This window comes from Hetaerina americana, unplaced genomic scaffold, assembly GCF_022747635.1.
Source record: "Hetaerina americana unplaced genomic scaffold, ioHetAmer1.1.p SCAF_4, whole genome shotgun sequence".
NCBI classification, from domain to species: Eukaryota; Metazoa; Arthropoda; class Insecta; order Odonata; family Calopterygidae; genus Hetaerina; species Hetaerina americana.
Genome location: NW_027286985.1, coordinates 77,359,879 through 77,378,781, shown reverse-complemented (window position 1 = coordinate 77,378,781; position 18,903 = coordinate 77,359,879). Strand labels below are relative to the sequence as shown.

General features: G+C 39.1%; 1 protein-coding gene across 3 annotated transcripts in view; it reads right to left on the bottom strand.

The window, feature by feature from the left end:
• The window catches only part of LOC139692313 (serine/threonine-protein kinase 17A-like), a 354,906-nt gene that overhangs the window by 5,403 nt on the left and 330,600 nt on the right, over nt 1-18,903 (bottom strand). For all 3 annotated transcript variants that reach the window (XM_071590423.1, XM_071590424.1, XM_071590425.1), the window contains 3 exons: nt 1,711-1,897; nt 1,072-1,198; nt 481-529 (listed from right to left, as the gene is read on the bottom strand). In XM_071590423.1, the coding sequence (XP_071446524.1) occupies nt 481-529; nt 1,072-1,198; nt 1,711-1,897 (363 nt within the window). The remainder of the gene's footprint in view (nt 1-480; nt 530-1,071; nt 1,199-1,710; nt 1,898-18,903) is intronic.

Sequence of the window (18,903 nt, the reverse complement as noted above, 5' to 3'; positions counted from 1 at the left end):
TTCCTTTCAATAGGCAACCACCTCACACAAAGAATATAAAGTTGGGAAAAATTATTACAGTTACAAAAATATTTTCAAAAACAAATTTAATTACTGATGGTAATTTATCAAAAAGGAATTCCTAGGAAATCAATCTAATTAAAAATTGAGTAAAATTGGTAATTTCAGGCTTCACTTTGTGGAAATTATCCATTATGGTATGAAAAAATTGGAGCTTTGCTAATTCAACTTAATGTTGGATTATCAAAGCAGCAATTTTCCCTTTCGATAAAAATGGACCGTTCAAAGCACACCATATTTTAAGCAGTATACGTAACATTTGGTAAAATGACTGAAGATTGAACACATTCCTTTAATATGAATGAATTATGACTCATTTATAAACCATAATATGAGGTTAAATTAGATTAATCAAGATTTTTCATATTTTCCAATCAATCCACATTTCATCATTAATTAGTAAAATAAATCATCACATACCAAATATCAGTGGCAAGACTGATGGGTTCATAGCTCAATACCTCAGGAGCTGAAAGAAAAGAAATAGAAATCAGAAAATCCAAAGAGACCCAGTAACAATATGATTCATCAAATGGAAGAGTGGATAAAATAAATCAAAGAATTTTTAAAAAAGAAATAGAATCTTAAAATCCTACACACAACTACTAATTTACATATAACTACTATGATTTAATACCCTTAATACCAAAGCATAAAGCATGTTGCGATGTTTTCAAGCGATTGCAGCAGTAGTAAAAAATGAATATTTTCAACCAGATCAAAAATGTACCAAAAATCATGAGTGATAACACATAATCATGACCATCAGCAATGAAGGATTTTCATTACTGCTATCTCCTATAGTGCAATTGTTGTTTCTGCACTTAAAAAACTTAGCGATAATCCAAAAAAGTACTTGCTACTTAAAATTAATTAATTAGCTTGCAATAAAATATGAAACCAAAAGTCATTCTTTTGGTTAATAGTTAAAACTGTCATTTGTAATGAATGGACAGTATGGAAATAGGAAGTTTGCTTCAAATTAAAATGCAAAATTATGAAAGCACTCACCAACATAATCAGGCGTGCCAAGGATTTCTCGAACCTCTGCACCCATTTCTACAACTCTTGAGATACCAAAGTCACATATTTTGACATCAGCTTCTGGATATGGACCCAAGAGGAGGATGTTTTGCGGCTGCAAGGAGAGAGAGACAAAAAAGGGACATTAGTAAGATATGAGTTGACGGAATGACTTTAACATTAAGTACACATTTACTTATGCAATCAAGTTGTTAACTAAAAGAGCTACTGATTCATCCAGATTCAATCAAAACAATCAAGAGATTGCAATAAATATTAATCTAATGCTTGCATATACACACATAATAAGTTTAACATTTTATAACACCTGATTTTGTAATATATTTGAACACATATAAAACTGCGCATCAGGTTTACAAACAGTTGAGTTAAATATGCCTGTGAATGATATTCCATGGACCAGCACCATTGTTCATATTATCCATGATTGCAAAAAACAACTAAGAGGAGACAAAGTATCCACTAAAATTTTCTTTCTTTAAAATAGATCAGTAAAAAATATTGGCTATAACTTTAGGATAATACAACTAGCAATCGGACACAAACAGAAAAATATACTTTTTTAATATTCAACAGGATAAATCAGTTTCAATGACCTGTAATTACCTTAATATCAAGGTGTGCAATGTTGTGGTCATGAAGGAAAGCGATGGCTTCAAGCACTTGCTTCAGGATTCGTGTTGCATGTGCTTCTGGTAATCCTCCAATACCTGCATCATCACCCCCTTCTTCCACTTCTGAACTCTCGCCCCCTCCTGCATCTATGACATACTGCAGCTCACCTCCAGAAGCCCTAATTGGATTTAAAAAAAGGAATACAATTTAGCCATCATGAAAATCCCAAGTTACCAACTATTTTATCACCTAACAACACCTGTTCATCGATAAAAAAATGCAAAAACCAATGAGTGCTGCTAAAGTGTGAGCAATGAGAGGACAGCTCCCATTGCAATATTTCCTGGCCACCCCTCTTTCCTAAGGTGCTAAACTTCTTAAAAATTGCACAAGGAAGCAATTCATACTAACTTCAGACATAAGCCAATTGCAGTAAATGTCAAAGTGTACTTTTCAGAAAAAGTTATTATACTGGTTGAAATTTTGAGGAAATGCTCTGAATAGAAATGAAACTATAAAACTGTGTTCCCGTGTAAATTCATTGAATATGTATTTGCTAAGTTTGATCAACATCCATTACTATCGGCAGAACCTCCTTTTGGTGTGTTATTCCTAGTAAATCCTAGGTTGTGTTAACTTAATTTACGTGGAGAGTGATGATGAAGTATGGTAAATGATGGCACTGTACCTGTCAGGCCAAAATATCAATGGAAAATGCTTGGCTAAAGTGTGAATTGAAGACAAAAAAATGAGCAAAAGTTAATTTCCAAATTTAAAATAAAGTTGAAGCAATGAAGGCGTATGCAAAAGACAAATTAAATAAATAAAAATGCATAAGGGCTATTCAATGGAATGCAAAACTTCTCAACAGGTGATATTGGTAAGTTAGGTAGGTAGTTTTGAGGGGAGGCGACCGACAGCTAAGGCCATTTGCGCCATAGGGGATGTACAGGAAAGGATGAAGGGTGGAGAGAAACCCAGCGTCGGCATTAGCCTACTCTTTACGAAAGGCGCCAAGGGGTCCGCAGCTTAACCTCCCATCCGACTGACGGTGTACTCACTCAAAGTGCCCTCCACAAAGCACCTCAAGTAGGGATCGAGATACCTCTGAAAAATATTCAACACCGCCGGGATTTGATAAGTTAGGCACAAAGCTGAATCATTCATGTTCTGCCAGCCATTTGTTGAATGGGTACTACTACATCAGAGCACGGTTTGTGACCAATGGTTCAATTTAGGTTTTCAGTTGTTTAAAGTTGTAAGCAGTTTCTCAACTCATTAAATAATGTGTTCATTTTTAAGAATAGAGAAATTACGCGTTTACATAAAAAACATTTGCTGTTTCTATCCGAGAAAAGACATATTTCCAAAACCACTGGGCCAGAGGAATGAATCAGAGGATGGCCCAAGGAACATACCATTTTCAATTCAAAGCATAATATCCGAGTGAACAAGTTGAGCACAAGAAAAATATTGGTAAATCCATTCTTCCCTCGTGGGGTGGGGTGGCCAACCCCCTACTACCCATACCTATACCCTCTCCCTCCCTTCCTCCCCTCTCCTTTCTCGCACGAACGGGACCGACATCCTTCCGAAGCATCCTTGAGTGATCCTTAGCCTAAATTGGGGCACAACAGTATCTCGTGAATTTTATTGCTCCATAACTTCATCGTCACCGGCTGCACACATGTCCCTCCTTTCCCCGGCAATGTTTCTCCATTAATACGCCACGATGGAAAATATTAAGGTTCTCGCAAACCCATCTCCTTCCACGTCCATATTATGTCATTCTATGTAAGTAATCGGCGAGGGGACGATTAAAAGGGGACAACACGGCGAGGTTTGACGCAGACGATACGTCGATCGGATGGAGACGATATGTCGATACGTGTTTTACGGAACCATTCGATCACTACGTATCGACCGAAATGGGGTCCCATGTTGTCACATTTTTACCGCAAACACTGATCTGTTTCCCAAACCGCAGAAAAATAAGAGAGAAATTTGACAAACTTGAAGTTTTTCATTCGAAATTAACATACTGAAATGCTTCGTGATAAACCTCTAGGGATAAATACTCGTAAAAATCATACATTAACGACGTGCTCTCAAAGAGGTTGGCACACGCTCGTAGGGCTGTGCGATTTTGTAATTTCAATACGGATTCAATTTGGATTATGGAAGTACTTCGATACGTAGCGACGTAAAATTTAGGCTGCGATGTAAACACGTTGGATATTCTATCTACGGCATCGACACTCAAAAATCGTGGCGGAACTGATAGAGATCATGTTTATAGATTAATTTCGTTATCTTTTTGAGTAGTGGAGTACTCTAAAAAAAATAAAAGGAATATTGTAGACGTCGCCAGAAAACACATCCTGAATTTAAATCGATGAAAAATCTGAAATGAGACCCAAAATGATGAGGGACACTTTTGCACCATTTTATTCATATCTTCGCACAGGTGCATTAAGGCACGCTTCGATGCCTTAATGCACCATCATCAATGCTCCGTGCATTTTGATACCGAGATTTGGCTGAGTAGGCTGAAAGACCTGGCTGCCGAGGTACTCTTGAAATAATCCGAACTCATGAAGAGAAACGACGGCGGGAAGAAACGACCCTTCAGACATTTATTAAAGTGATTCGGCAGATTTTTAAATACATAATGATTCACCGTGGTCAAGAAAATATATCTCCTAGTGTCACCCACTCTGTTTCTACATGATTTCAACTCTTGGCGACTACATTTTCACCCAATGTTAATAATGATGCTTTACATTACATAGATCATACTTATTCACTCATCATCCATTCCTTAAAAACCAAATTGTGTCGTTATTTCATATTTAATGCAATGACGTCGAGGTAAATTTTTATCTATGCAGATGAAGCTCTAGCTTACCGTACAGCCAACTTGGCCACAGTCGGCTTTTTTCTACAAAACTGCTTTCTGAGTTATAAAAGTATGTAGTCTCACTCCACAATTGCATGTAAGGCAGATTATAAAATTAGTAATCTAATTTTATAATATATTCTATTGTTTCAGGCTTCACTTCGCGGAAGTATTTAATATCCATTACTAAAAAGAAAGACAGACTCGTACTTTTCCACAGATTTTATTATACGGTACAACGCGTTTCACCGTATAATAAAATCTGAGGAAAAGTACGAGTCTTTCTTTCTTTTTAGTAATGGATAATTTTATAATCTTTAAGATTAAATAATTTTAGCAGCTTATCATTTTAAAATGAACTTCAAACGCGTAAGTTCAAGACAATGTCAGAATCCTAAAAATAAACCGGGAATCTAGTATTTACTCATGCTTATTTTAAAGTGCCGCAGTAAAATGAGGTTCCCACATTTTCTTCGCTAAAATATGAAATCTGTTAAGCCCACAGCACTCAAATGACCCACAGTTACCCCCCTCCAACCGCTTAAAGGGCCTCGCCGCCTTGTCCAAGGTCCGATTCACCGAAGCATATCAAACGCAGGTGCGACCACACGTGAACGCATACGAACGCTATAGCTTTTAAGTTAACTCTTAGGACTCAGAAATGTTCTATTTGTCTCTAATGAAACAAAGAGGAGGCCCATTAGGCCAAGCCCTGGACTATTAGAAAATGCTCTTTGGAAGTCAGATTAGTTTGGGAAGACCATTATCAGGTCACTCGCATTCCCGTGTCTTTTCTTAAAATTTATGTGAAAACACAAGGAGCCAATTTTAACCACGTTATACGCACAGGAAATAACCACTATAGACTAATTAGTGGCCAGAGATTGTTGGATTTGTGAGTTTCCCCGACTCTTCCTAGATTTTCCTTATTATTGATCCCTTTAACAGCATCATTCAGAACTCACATTTATTTAAAATACATCGATATTAAAATGCGCTAATGATATACAAGTATACCTAAACTCGAATAAAAGGATTCGAAAATTGTATTCAAATTGAATAGTTCTGTAAGTCAGAGGTGACATAGTAGGCATTAACTTTTATAATACCCTGAGAGCTACGAAAAAATGTAATGTTACTTAAAACTTCAACAATACTCATAAAACCTTTATAAGGAAGCAGTTTTATAAGTTTTTAAAGTAAGAGGCTTCAAAACCTAATACTTATATCCGTTTTAGTTATCGATAGCAATACGATTGCTGCATTTATAGGGCGTAATTCTTGGAAAAAACATCGCTTTACTATGACCAAAACCTTTTCCTCATTATACTTCTTTAAACTCCCTATGAGAGCACAGAAACGCCCCAAATTTAATGCCAAAATCCAACGTAGACTCTCTGAAGAAATTGGGTTCATTGGTTTCCCCATCACGTTTTCAAAATCAATACAAAATGACAGACTATACAAATATTTCATACGGGGAACTGCGCTCAAAATGACGAAACAATATTCTATCCAAACAACGGTTTACAATACTCATCGTACCGCTCCTCTCATGTAATACTTCTCTTCCCTCGGTTTAAATGTAGTTCTCTATTCACGAGTTTCATCAATTCATTCGCGATCGTTTGCTGTTATAAATGAATTGACTGTCAAAAGGGTGAAAGCAGAAAAGGTTCACGTCAAGCTGGTGAAAATACAAAATAAAGGTTTACGTTATATCCCAACGTTTTCATATCCAATACAAAATGTCTCCATCTCAGAGTACTTTTAGTACATTTCCCAAAGATACGAAAATAGGGCACTCGTGCTAAATGAATCATTTTGGGAAACAAATTCCTCAGTTCAGCAGATGATGCGAGTAGTAGGGTTGAACCATAGCAGGTTCCAGGTGAAATGAACGTGGTCTAGTCGTCCGCAATGCCGTATAGAGATGAACGATTCTTCTGTGGCGACGACCCGAAGGTCTACGATGAATACTATATTTCACGAACATTCCTTAACCGTGTCCGTACAAGAACTGAACTGACTTCCCTTCCATGAAAATTTCATGTGGGCCTTTCATGTATTCGCTGGATTCGGGTATGCGGGAGATCTGGGGCATTCTGAGCGTCGTGGTTTACGTCTGCGGCGCCATGAGGCACTCTCCCCTCTAGCAGGAGGACCACTAATCGGTCCCACGGAACGCAACCGAGCGGTTAACCTGCCGGAATCGGCAGTTCAGAGTGGACGGATATATGGCCTGGGGATGCATGTGTCATCACGCGCGAAGTTCCGTATCTAGGACACTCGTGATTCACCGGGCTACAAGGCTTTCAAAGCAAAGCAGTTAAAAGACAGAAAAAAAGAATTCACAATCAAGATGGTGGACACATGCAGAACGATTGAAAGTGCCGATTAATTCCTGAAGGCATAAGTCGCACATATAAATAGGTAGTCACTTGTCCTCTGTATGGTCATAAAACATGCCTGGGACTCAGATATCGCAATGAAAAAGATAGCTTCGATTGAAGAGACACACGTTTTCATTAGATTCCGAGTTATCGTAATTTTTTTCGCATGATTTATATCTGACCTATAAAAAATAATTTCAACTCCATATACCATGCCTCGTTTCATTACGTTACGCATAAAATAAGGTTATTTCAAGATCATACGATTTTTAATCGGAAAGAAGGTCGGAAGGAGCTCTTGTCTCCGTTAAATATATCACGTTTTCAGTCAGATAATAATTTTTGTTCTAAAGACATAATGAAAATGAAATAAAAAAATACTACATGATTCTCCATTTCTTTAGCTACGAGATGAAACCGCGTGATGGCTATAGCTTAAACTTAAACAGCAGTCTAATGAGAGATCTCTTGGATTTCCTATGGAATCATTGAACGATCTAAGCACCTTAATAAGCGGCCTAATCCTTCCAAGCGATTTTTAATTGCCGCTTTTTTTAAACTCTACTGTCAACCCACGAAATCGCCCTACCCACCTGTCGCCTCATACGCAGACGAAGCGGTGCCAAAACATTCACATTCCGCTCATTTTACCTCAGACGCGCACATGACACGGTCAAATATTTTCCACGATAAACCTTTTCTCCCTCCTTCCACTGTACAATATACAGGGCCTGTACGAGGGCGATTCGAAAAGTAAGGTCTCCTATTTTTTCATGAAAAATCAATTTATTCTCAACTTTGTATATATCGTAGGAAATGCTGAGCATTTAGCTATTTTTCTAAATAGTCGCCTTGACGATCAATCACGTTTTGCATCCTTGTAACCAGCTTTTTAATACCAGCGTCGTACCTTTCTCCCGCCGCGTCAGGAAGCCAAGTGACGACTGTATCTTACACTTCCTCGTCTGACTAGAATTTCTGTCATCCAAGGTGGTTGTTGAGAGCGGGAAACAAGTGGTAGTCGCTGGGGGCAACGTCCGGGCTGTAAGGAGGGTGGTCGATGATATCCCAGCCAAATGCATTGAGTAGGGTGGTCGTTTGATATGACACATGTGGACGTGCAATGTAATGATGCAAACACACTCCTTTGGTGAGACACCTTGTGGTGACCGAGGACCTCCGACACAATATTCTGCACGGAGAAGTAGCCACTATCTTCATTAATGCCTTTCTTTATCTCTTGAAGGGTAGTTCTCCGGTTATTACGCACCATCTCGTCAATTAGATCCGCCGTTGATTCCACCAAACTCGGCCGCCCCGACTGCTGCTCATTGTGGATGTTTTCCCGGCCATCAAAAAACTCACTGCACCACTTCCGCGCGTTTTTGATGTCCATAAACTTCTCACCGTACACTTCCATTAAATGGCGATGACTTTATATCGGAGAAGCCGTCTTCAGTTGGCTTCGCGACGCGGCGGGAGAAAGGTACGACGCCGGTATTAAAAATCTGCTTACAAGGATGCAAAAAGTGATTGATCGTCAAGGCAACTATGTAGAAAAATAGCTAAATGCTCAACCTTTCCAACGATGCATGCAAAGTTGAGAATAACTTTGATTTTTCATGAAAAAAATAAGAGACCTTACTTTTCGAATCGCCCACGTATACTCAACATGATGTTCCTCCTATGAATGTCCGCAAATGGACGAAATACTATATTTCTATCACCAATGCTACAGGCACTGGTATAAGCTTTAAACCGATTCGTCCAATGGAGTAAACCTGAGATATAACCGGAGTTGTAGGGGAAAGATCAGTCGATTGCAAAGTATTTAATTTGTTATATATATCCCCCTAACATTTTCCCCTGCAAATTAAATACAACATAAAAACAAGGCACTTAAACAACGCTTCAATTCAGAACGCGTTCAGTGTCTTCACGAAGATACGAATACACACCCCGTCACCAGTTTCATTCACACAGTAAGGGACAATCCATAAATTGCGTGATGCCATTTTCGGCTTTTTTTAACCCCTCCCCCTCTTTCACAAGGATCTGACTTCACTCAACTTACACACAAAGCATGGTGCTTAGATTAATAAATGAAACCCACTTAAAAAAGCCGCATTTAGGTTCAACGAAAGCGTTTTTCACTATTCCTGATCACTCCGCTTGGGTGCTTCTACTGAAAAAATACTGTATTTAAAGATAACTTTTTCAAATAATTTTAGCGGTATCAGAATACATACAATAAAATGAAACATACATTTAGACACTCTTTGAACGGGTTGGTAAATGCTCAAATAATTCCGATGCGACCGTTTCATTGGTGAGCATTGGCACCATTTGTTCTTTGGGTATCAAAGATAATTAAAATTCTTCCTCCCTAAACAATGACAGAACTTTCAAGTATCTTTGTACACATTTACCACCGTTTTAAAACTATACGTCCTCCATTCAATAGATAGGACATTGAAATCTACACCAATTATAACATCGAGATTATTGTATTGTGATAAGAAAACTTTGATTTTCGGATCAAATTTGCAAAATAGTAATCATCGACTACTGAGGATACGTGGCATAACTTTCTTGAGATCACGCGCTCAGCAGTCAACAAGTTCATTCCAAGCAAATTTATAAAAAATAACACCGAACCTAGGTTGCACGTCGCAAATGTTAGAAAAGCATTTCGACCACAACGGCTATGTCACACCAAGATGATAAATATTAGCGAAGATATCTCTAGAGACAAAAGGAATGAGATCACATATGATGAAAAGATATCCAGGACAAATGCCAAGAAGTAATTTCGGAAAGCATCAAGCAAATTCCAAAGGAAAATATCAGCGGAAAATTTGAAAGAGAATCCGAAAGCGTTTTTGTTGCACGTCGGAGAGGGCCAGGAAAATAAGTCGACAGTTAATTAAGTCAAAAACGATAAAAGTGAAATGGAAGCTTACAAAATCGTGCCGGCCAACCGATGCCAAAAATTTAAATTTCATGTTATGGAATAGAACTTTTGCTGAAAAATATTAAGCCTAATAAGACCTACGGGCCCGATGAAACAACCGCTCGAATATCAATGGAGCCAGCGCCGGAGATCGCATCGCATCTAGCAATCATATTTTAAAAATCACTGGTAGATCACAAGGTTCCCAGTGATTGGAAAACAGCTAACGTAACACCAATATGAAAAACCGGGCAAGGAGGAACCAAGGAATAGCAGACCTATTTCCTTCACATTCATTTCATGCAAGGTCATGGAACATACAGTATACGAGTAATTGCTAGTTCGATAGTAAGAAGCATTAGTTCATGATATTCTTATTTCGGGAGAGAGCAATGTTCCAGTGGAGTGGTTTTTCTAGATTTTAAGAAAGCTTTCGAAAAAGTACCTCAGAGTTAACTACTCACAAAGCTAGAAGCACATGGCATAGATAAAAATATCCTGGGTTGGATTAAAGACTTCTTGTATTGTTGGGTACAAAGAATAGTCATAGATGAGTTAGCTCAAATGCAATAGAAGTCACTTCAGGTGTTCCCCAGAGCAGTGTTATCGGATCTCTTTTAATCCCACTTTAAGAAACGACATTGACTCCGTAGTAACTGGTAAGATACGTTTATTTGCCGACGATGCAGACGTTGACAGAGATATCCATAATCCTGAAGACCCAGTAGCTTTATCGCTCGTGTGACACTTGGAAATTCGAATTAAACTTCAATAAGTGCGTATTGATAAATTGTGTCCTCAATAGATTTAAGTTGTCATTTTCTCCTCGAAAGATAAGGGATCAGAATAACTGTCCGACCGCGATAGGGGTAAAAATATTTGGGTCCATATTTGTCTGGTGTGATTTCACCCCCAACCAAAACACTATAGTGGGGGCTAGTAGGGTACAAAAAAATAATACATCAAAACTATTTAATGATCAGGAAAGCATTCATCCAACTAGCGCTTTTGGTGACCACTGATTCGATAATGTCTTTTCAGAGGATACCATTCATAAGATATAAAAATTGTCCGGATATATATATATAGGAATTTTCCTTCCTAGTTCTTCCTGGTCTAATTTTACAATGCCCCTTTAAATTTCCACATTTTAATGTAAAGCTTTCTAGACTTGTGGAAACCCCGTTTGTTTTAGTTTTCAAGGAGAGTGAACAGATGAAGGGGAAAGTAAACTGCAAATCATGAACGAGTCTCATTTTTTTTCAATCACGCCACGACTTGTTGCCATCAGCGGCAAAGTCGAGCCAAAGCTTTTGAACGGAGTGGAACGTTCCCATGACGTGGCCACGACTTGCCTCCTGAAATATGCTCGCTGAAAAGTAATATACATATATAGTATAATATATATATGAAAAACGAAAATATATCCCAACATCCTCGTCGAGAGAACAGTATAAAAATATGCAATTCACATTTTTGATCCAAGTAAACCCATCCACGCGAGCCATCGGACATTCGCCGTCCTTATTGTTCTGCGGGAATCATTGAGAGAGCTAAACAATAGGGAGATTGTGTTTCCCGAGTCCAGAATTCAAAGCTACTCTGGGAAAGTGAAAATGATGGCGCGCGCGCACACACTCTCCTGATGGCGTTAACCGTTAGAATTAACTGCCGCCCGACTGCGCAGGGTACAGGATTGAATACAAATGAGAGCGCGTTTCGGTGTCGGGAGATTCCCATCTGCTCCCGTCGTCGCCGGATGACGGCAGGCCGATGCCTCCACCGTTTCAATTGCTTCTGTAACTTTACACCACGGAGCACTCACTATCGCGGGCATAACTTGCGGTAAAGATGGGAACAGGAGTGCAGACAGCCTGAGACGTATTGCCATCTTAGATCCCGGAGGTCCCTCGAAATCAACGGTTAGCAGAAGTTAATTTCGTTATCAATGAAGAAGAAGAATTCTTTCTATCAGAAGAAACAACTATTTAAGGCAAACATGCATTAGCATAACAATAACGAAGCGAACGGAGTCCACTTTTCTACGGATGTGAGACTTAAACGATAAAAGCAACAGAGGAAAGAAGATTGGAAGCAACATGAGCGGTGTGCTAACTAAGATTACTGGAAATAAAATAAATAGTAACAAATGATGGGGTACTTCGAAAGTCGGATGAAGAGGAAAGCCATGGCGGAAGAAGAAGATGGAAATTGGCGTATCCTATCACACGACAACTTACTGAAGAACATAATTGAAGGAAGCAGAGGGGAAGAAGTATAGAGGAAGGAGAGAACTTCGAGAAGCAGGTGACTGGAAATACCGGGGCAAGGAACTATAAGGGAATGAAGAGATTGGTAAGATGCAGAATAGTTTGGTGAGAGCTACTGCAAACCAATTCTCGAATTTATATATCATACATATTTATACATAACATCACCAACGATGGTAAATCAAAAAAGAGAAGGCAGTGGATAACATGGATCTCATGTACAGGTGTAAAGAAAAGAATGAGAATATGGAGCGTGGTGTTGCGCGGCTCGGACACTTGGTGGTCCATGCAGGAGGATAATCGTCGGAGGTTTTGAGATTTGGTTGCGGAGAGGATTGAAAGGTTGAAATTGAAGGAAAGAAAAAGAAGCGAAGTTGTTCTGGGGATATTAGGGGAGGTGAGAAGGAACTTATCACTGATGGGGAAGACTTGATGACATAGAGTGAAGACCTATAAGGCCTTAGAGGTTCGTTGATGAGCGTTTGGAATGGATTGAGGCCCTTGAGAAGTGGGAGTGGAGAAGAACGGACAAAAAAAGTTGGATGGAAAAGAAGACGAAAGACTTAATTTTACGTACGTTCGCGGAAATGAGGAATTTTCTAGGTGGAACTCGAAAAATGTTGTCATGGTGGACGAAGGGGATGATAAGAAATAGTCGCTAACTAAAGACTGATGAATATAGAGGAGAAAATGTTCGGTAGGCGAAGGAAAGAAAAGAATAGGCAATTAGAACAGCATGAAGACAGACAGAAAATAACTTAATGAGAAAGTAAAATATGGAAAAAAAGAGTTTGGAGAAGGAGACCAGTGTTAATAAATAGGTGTTCGGGGCCGTTCGAAACCTAATTTTCATATATAGACATAATGATCACAGATGAGTTTCTGAAGAAGAATGAAGAAAATAAACAGGATAGAAAATTAGAATGGCAAAGCGAACCATATCGGACTGAATGGGAAGAACGGCAGTGGGCATTGCTTGAAAGATAAAGAAAAGTACAAGAGAAGACGTATCTGGCCACTGCTAACAAATTTACACTCACCATACGACTTTATAAACCTCACCTGAGTTAAATTTTTTCGGCGTTTCTTATCGTTCATAAATAAGCTGAAGGCAACGTTAAATATTAAGGTAAGTGTAAATAAATCGAAACATGCAGTTTTGCCACCCATCTCTTTGGGAAGTAAAATTGATGAAACTGGACATAGTCACTGGGGCATGAGTATTGGGCTCCATATGTCCCAATATTTTACCCAGGCTGTACCACTCTTAGCTCTCATTTTTCTAACACCTTAAATGTTTCACTCAGAAGTATTATAAGTTATAGGAGTAAATAAAAGCATAAAAAGCTAACTTGATATTAAGCAAACGTGCCAACATACTTATGAGTCCCAACCGAGTGATATTTTGGCTGAAACTAAAATTGTCACCTTGATACTTAAAAAAAACTGTGACGCTAACCGCTTTTAAGCGAACAGAAATTGGATTCACAAATAAATTACCTGTCTTCACGATTTACGACTGGCAATGGCATTTCGGATGTAATGGCACGGTGACATGGTCGACATGCGTCTGTATGTTTACTCGCGCACCATTCCACCAAACGGGAAATTGAGGAAACGCCGAATTCCTCACAAGTTTTTAACTGCTGCGAGAATGAGATGACACAATGCCAAAGGGCCCTTTAAGCAAACATTTCCCCTTGAAATCCGCATGGTAACCTGCAGCCAGGCACCATCCATTAAAACGAAGGCTTTTGAGAAAATGGCCCGGCTACCTTTGTGATTAAAACGGGGAATTGTCTCTTTGCCAGAGTAAATAAAAGGCAATTTTCCCTTGAGTGCAACGATAAATTCACTAACGTCAAGTGATCAAGGGATTGGACTGGTGCATTGGTGGTGGGTATAATGGCTTCCCAGGCCGGATTCTCGGGATCAAATCCCGTGAGAGACAAATTTTACACTGGAATCCCCATTCTTTTATTTGGATGGATGCCGGGGGAAGAGCACTTTTAAGTGCACTATTATGTTTGTCGAATGGGACATTAAATGATGCGACCTTTAGGCATCTTCAGAATAGGTGAACCAGACCCTGAGTCTCTCTCTCGCGAAGACGCACAAAACAAATTGTGCCAACTTGATACTGTTTTCAAGCAATCAGGAAACACTAAGGTAATGATTAAGTTCTAAGTTGCAAAGTAATCTCTACTAGATCTGTTTACATGGTGACCATACAGGTATTGGCGTCATAAAATATGAAAGCCATCCCATCACGTCTTGGAAATACCCCATGGAGATGCTATGAACAATGTTCACGATGTCCACTCTCAAACTATCAGGAAATTCCCTGACTTTTCCGGGAAATATCTTTAGTTATCAGGACACTCCACGTCCCAAAACATCTGTTTTGGCCAAATATTGGTCATATAATAATTACTGACTGAAGTTACCGACAGTAAATGTTGGAGGTATCATTAGGATATCGGGCGTGTAACATACATGACTGATATATGTAACAATGCCCTGCTACATACAGGAAGCATGTGTCAGTACGTGAAAAACATCTAATAAGTACACCATCCTGATTAGAAATCCTCGCGTAATCGCAAGTTATTCACATTACTCGTAGGCTCATCCTTAAAGGAATATCGATTTTCCGGAAAATGAAACAAATTCCGAAAAATGCATTGATATACGTGATATATAATTTCACTATAATGGCATACCACAACAAATACCCCAAAGGTAGCGAGAGCATATCATTTTAAATGTATCGTTCCCATCGATAAACAGCAGGCCTGAAAGTTACTCATAAGCACAAGGAAATTAAATCTTGATTACTAGCACCTGATGATGATACAGTGTATCGAAACCATGGTCGGCAATAAAGTTTTAACTGTGGAAAATTGCAACGAAGTTTTCATTATTATCTTGATTACTAGATGTTTGAGAAATAAAATAAAACATTTCCTACACGTAACAACAGTAAAAATGAACACAAAATAAAACTGTTCGGGCATAAAAATATTCAGAGAACAAAAATATTGAGAGCTTATTTTCACGCACAACTGCCTTAATTTGTGCTATCTCAATGGAGGGACGAGCGCAAGGGCTGCGAAGAAGAATAAGGGCGATGTTTAAGAGCCTCCCAGACGCATCTCGAAGTGGCATTATTTTGCATGCCGTGTCGCATACCGAATCTTTCGGAATACCCGCTGAATTCCTCGAGTTTTCTAGATTTTCAAGGTTGGCCGATATCCTGAATGTTGTATAATCCACAGTATATTTAAGTATACACGACCCATTAAGACGTGCTATTGTCAAGAAAGTCGTAGTTGTGAGAACAAATATGAATGGACTCAAAATTTGAGGGAACGCGAAAGAAAAAAAGCAGTGAATTAACTAATAATTGATGGTACGCTAGTACTTGATGGGTGACGTGTTAGCCTACTTGGTATGTATTTTAAACCGATCAATCCCATTTAGACCCTTGTTACCTCCAATAAAAGTATAGTAGAAGAAAAGATTAGTAAAAACTTAAATATGAAGAGTAACGCGTCACTGTTAAGAAGCCTGGTCATTATTGTAGCATGAGGCTGAGCGTGCATCGGAGACTCATGAGATGTGGGCAATGATTGGAGAAAATAATTTGAACGGAGTGGACGACAAACGCTGGAGTTTTATATACATGTATGTTGGAAGAAGGAAGGAAGTTGATGGGGGGAATCCGAAAAAGGCAGAAAACATGGGTAGAGGAAATACTGAAAGGCTCTGGGATGTTGCAAGCCTCGATCGAAGGGAGAATGTTGGGAAAGCTACGAAAGTGGGAAAGATAAAAATTGCTTTTCCCATCATGTCTGACGTCATTACCTTGGTTACCGAACAGGAGTATTTCGATCGATTTAAACGCTACTGATACATGCGAACTCAGGAAGAATATTGTGCTAGGATCGCCGAAGTAAACCTAGCTTGGAACGGCTGAGTTTTGGAATTAATCCAAAGAGGGGCGTGCAATTTTCTTCGAGTTCTCGATTAAAGTTAATTCATCGTACTGTTCTTCAGTTAAGACGGGAAGGCAGGGACCAATCCGCCTGTATCCTAGCGAATTCGTTTTATATAAATTTAACCTGCCTGTGCGCAAACACTTGAAATGTCCACACCTACTCAGATCCGTCCTTTACACAAGAGGTGACGAGTACGCTTTCGTTTGCATGCAGTATAAATCAATTGATAGCATCCCCGAGGAAAGAAGAACTAACAGTTTCCGCACCCATACGATGAGTGTACCTAAATATGAGGGAACGCGCAGACAAAAAACACTGAATCAACTAACAATTAAAGGTACGTGAGCCCTGGCAGTGAGGTGTGTAAACCTAGTAGACAATCCTGGAGTACGATGGTACCGGGATCGAATCCCTATGACACTTCTATGCACCCTAGATAAAAACCCAGAAACATGATTTTCTACACTAGAGACACGTGGGGAAGCATATACTGATTCACTGGAGGTGAAAATATTAAAATCTAATCGAAGATAAAAGGTGAACACGAGAAAGCCTACCCGTATATTACATCTCTTTCATGAGCATTATCATACATTTACGAAGATGTGAGACTAGGTGGCCGGTAATGAATGATATGAATGATTATAAAGAGTAACATCGTGCTCTTAAACTAAGATTCATTTCCATTCAGCTGATAAATATGAGGAAAATATCAATTGAAAACTACTGCGCTCTCAAAAATCAAAATCAGCTTAGTATAAGGGTTAAAATAAAATTTTCAGGACAACTAGGGATCATACATTTCCTTGAGGCAAAAAGTTAGTTTTAAACATCTACTTCAAGTACAAGTACATATCTTTAACATAAAAATTATATATTTTCAATAATATTGACTGTCAGGGTAATGATCGTTTATCGTTCAAGCTGGGACGTGAAAAAATTAATACTTTTCAAGAATATGGGCAAGGAATTCAAGCCAAATTTCAGAAAATTCTAGCATCAAATTAGTAAGCCTTGCACATTAAGTCGACTTACGCATCCACCGTCCACAACAGACAAATGGAAAGAGATTAACTGATGTGGCACCCAAATTAGAGGGGTCCAATGGCGGTTATAGTAGATGGCTCTACTCGCCATGAAAAGGTTACAGCATCGCAGGACGTTTGCGCTTCAAAGGAGAGATCTTGCGACGCCCGGGTTGTAGAACTGACCAAATCAAGACGGGAAGGTAGCGGAGTCGACTGCTGTGAGAGTCGCAGGTGTCAGGCGCGTATTCTCCTCGCTAACTGATAAAACGAGGACTAAGGAGGACGCATCACATCGCTCCACGGCACGGCATATGCAAGGGGACAGCGAAATTCATCGACATCACCGCTCACTCCGTGGGACCCATAACGATCGAAAAGGGAAATCATTTTCTCGAAAATGCTATTGAATTAAAGTTCCGGCAGATTCGCATCCCTCCGCCCCACTTTATCCTCATCATCCTCGACTTCTTACGGTGCCGCTCTTCATTAAAATTTCAACAAGTCATCTAATCCGACATAAATTAATTTGCAAAGTGAGTTCTGGATTTTAATATCGTTTTTAGGCTTTTAAGTTCTAGTTGTTAATGTATTTAATACTGGTAAGTACAGGAATAAGGCAACGGCGACTATTTACTGTGGCGTCCAAGGGTGTGCAATTACCGACGTATGGAGCAGGCCAAGTAACAGACAGACAATTTGACAAAACTTGACGTCTATTGTTTCTTAAAGCACCATTAATCTAAGGCTATAAAAGGGATGCAAAGGATCTAATGTTACTCTAATGCCTTCTCTCAGTCCTCCAGTAACATGTTAATGAAAAATGGGTAAAAGAATTAGGGGATGACTCTGGAAACTTTTGCGGATATTGGGCAGTATTAGTATTGGGTAGCGGGGAATATTACTCAGTATTCAAAGAAGGCATAATTAGATCATTATGACGACTGAGATTTGTCATCACAGGCAGTTTAGATTAAGAACGGACCCTGCCGTCGGGCGCCTCTCGAATTATTTGAATTGAGTACGACACGAAGAGGGTATGACATTGAAAACAAAGCCAATTTTTAGAAAGAAAGAGGGATATTGAATTAAACATCGGCTCGAAATTACCAACTAATCCCCTTTTGTTGGTTTTTCCGCGACAGTACTGAAGTACTGATACCACTAGTTTTCCATGCCATGTTGTTTGAAACTATATCATAAGCCAGGATTTGGAAATGGAAGACAGACATCTCAATTATTTTATATTTTCAGTGCCCTATAACTATTGACAATGAGAATCCTTGTTTTAAAATAATGGTGAAATTATACAATAAATATTACTCGTATTTCTGTGCCTCAGACTGAAGCAACGACACTTCCTATGCACCCACTAGATACAATTCTGCACTAACGGAGCATTAACTACAGGACGGCGTTGATGACACATTCACTTTTCTCCACACGTACCTCTGAGCATTGATGCTCTCTAAATTTAGAGTCGGAGTAAAATTCCAGGAACAAACGATTTTCCTGGATGACAAACATGTTATCATATCCCACATCATAAATGAATTACGGCATAGAAAGGAAGACGCTTCTGCACTTTGTACCTTTTCCCGCGACTAATGTGACACTAACACCTCTACATTACAAAAGAAACG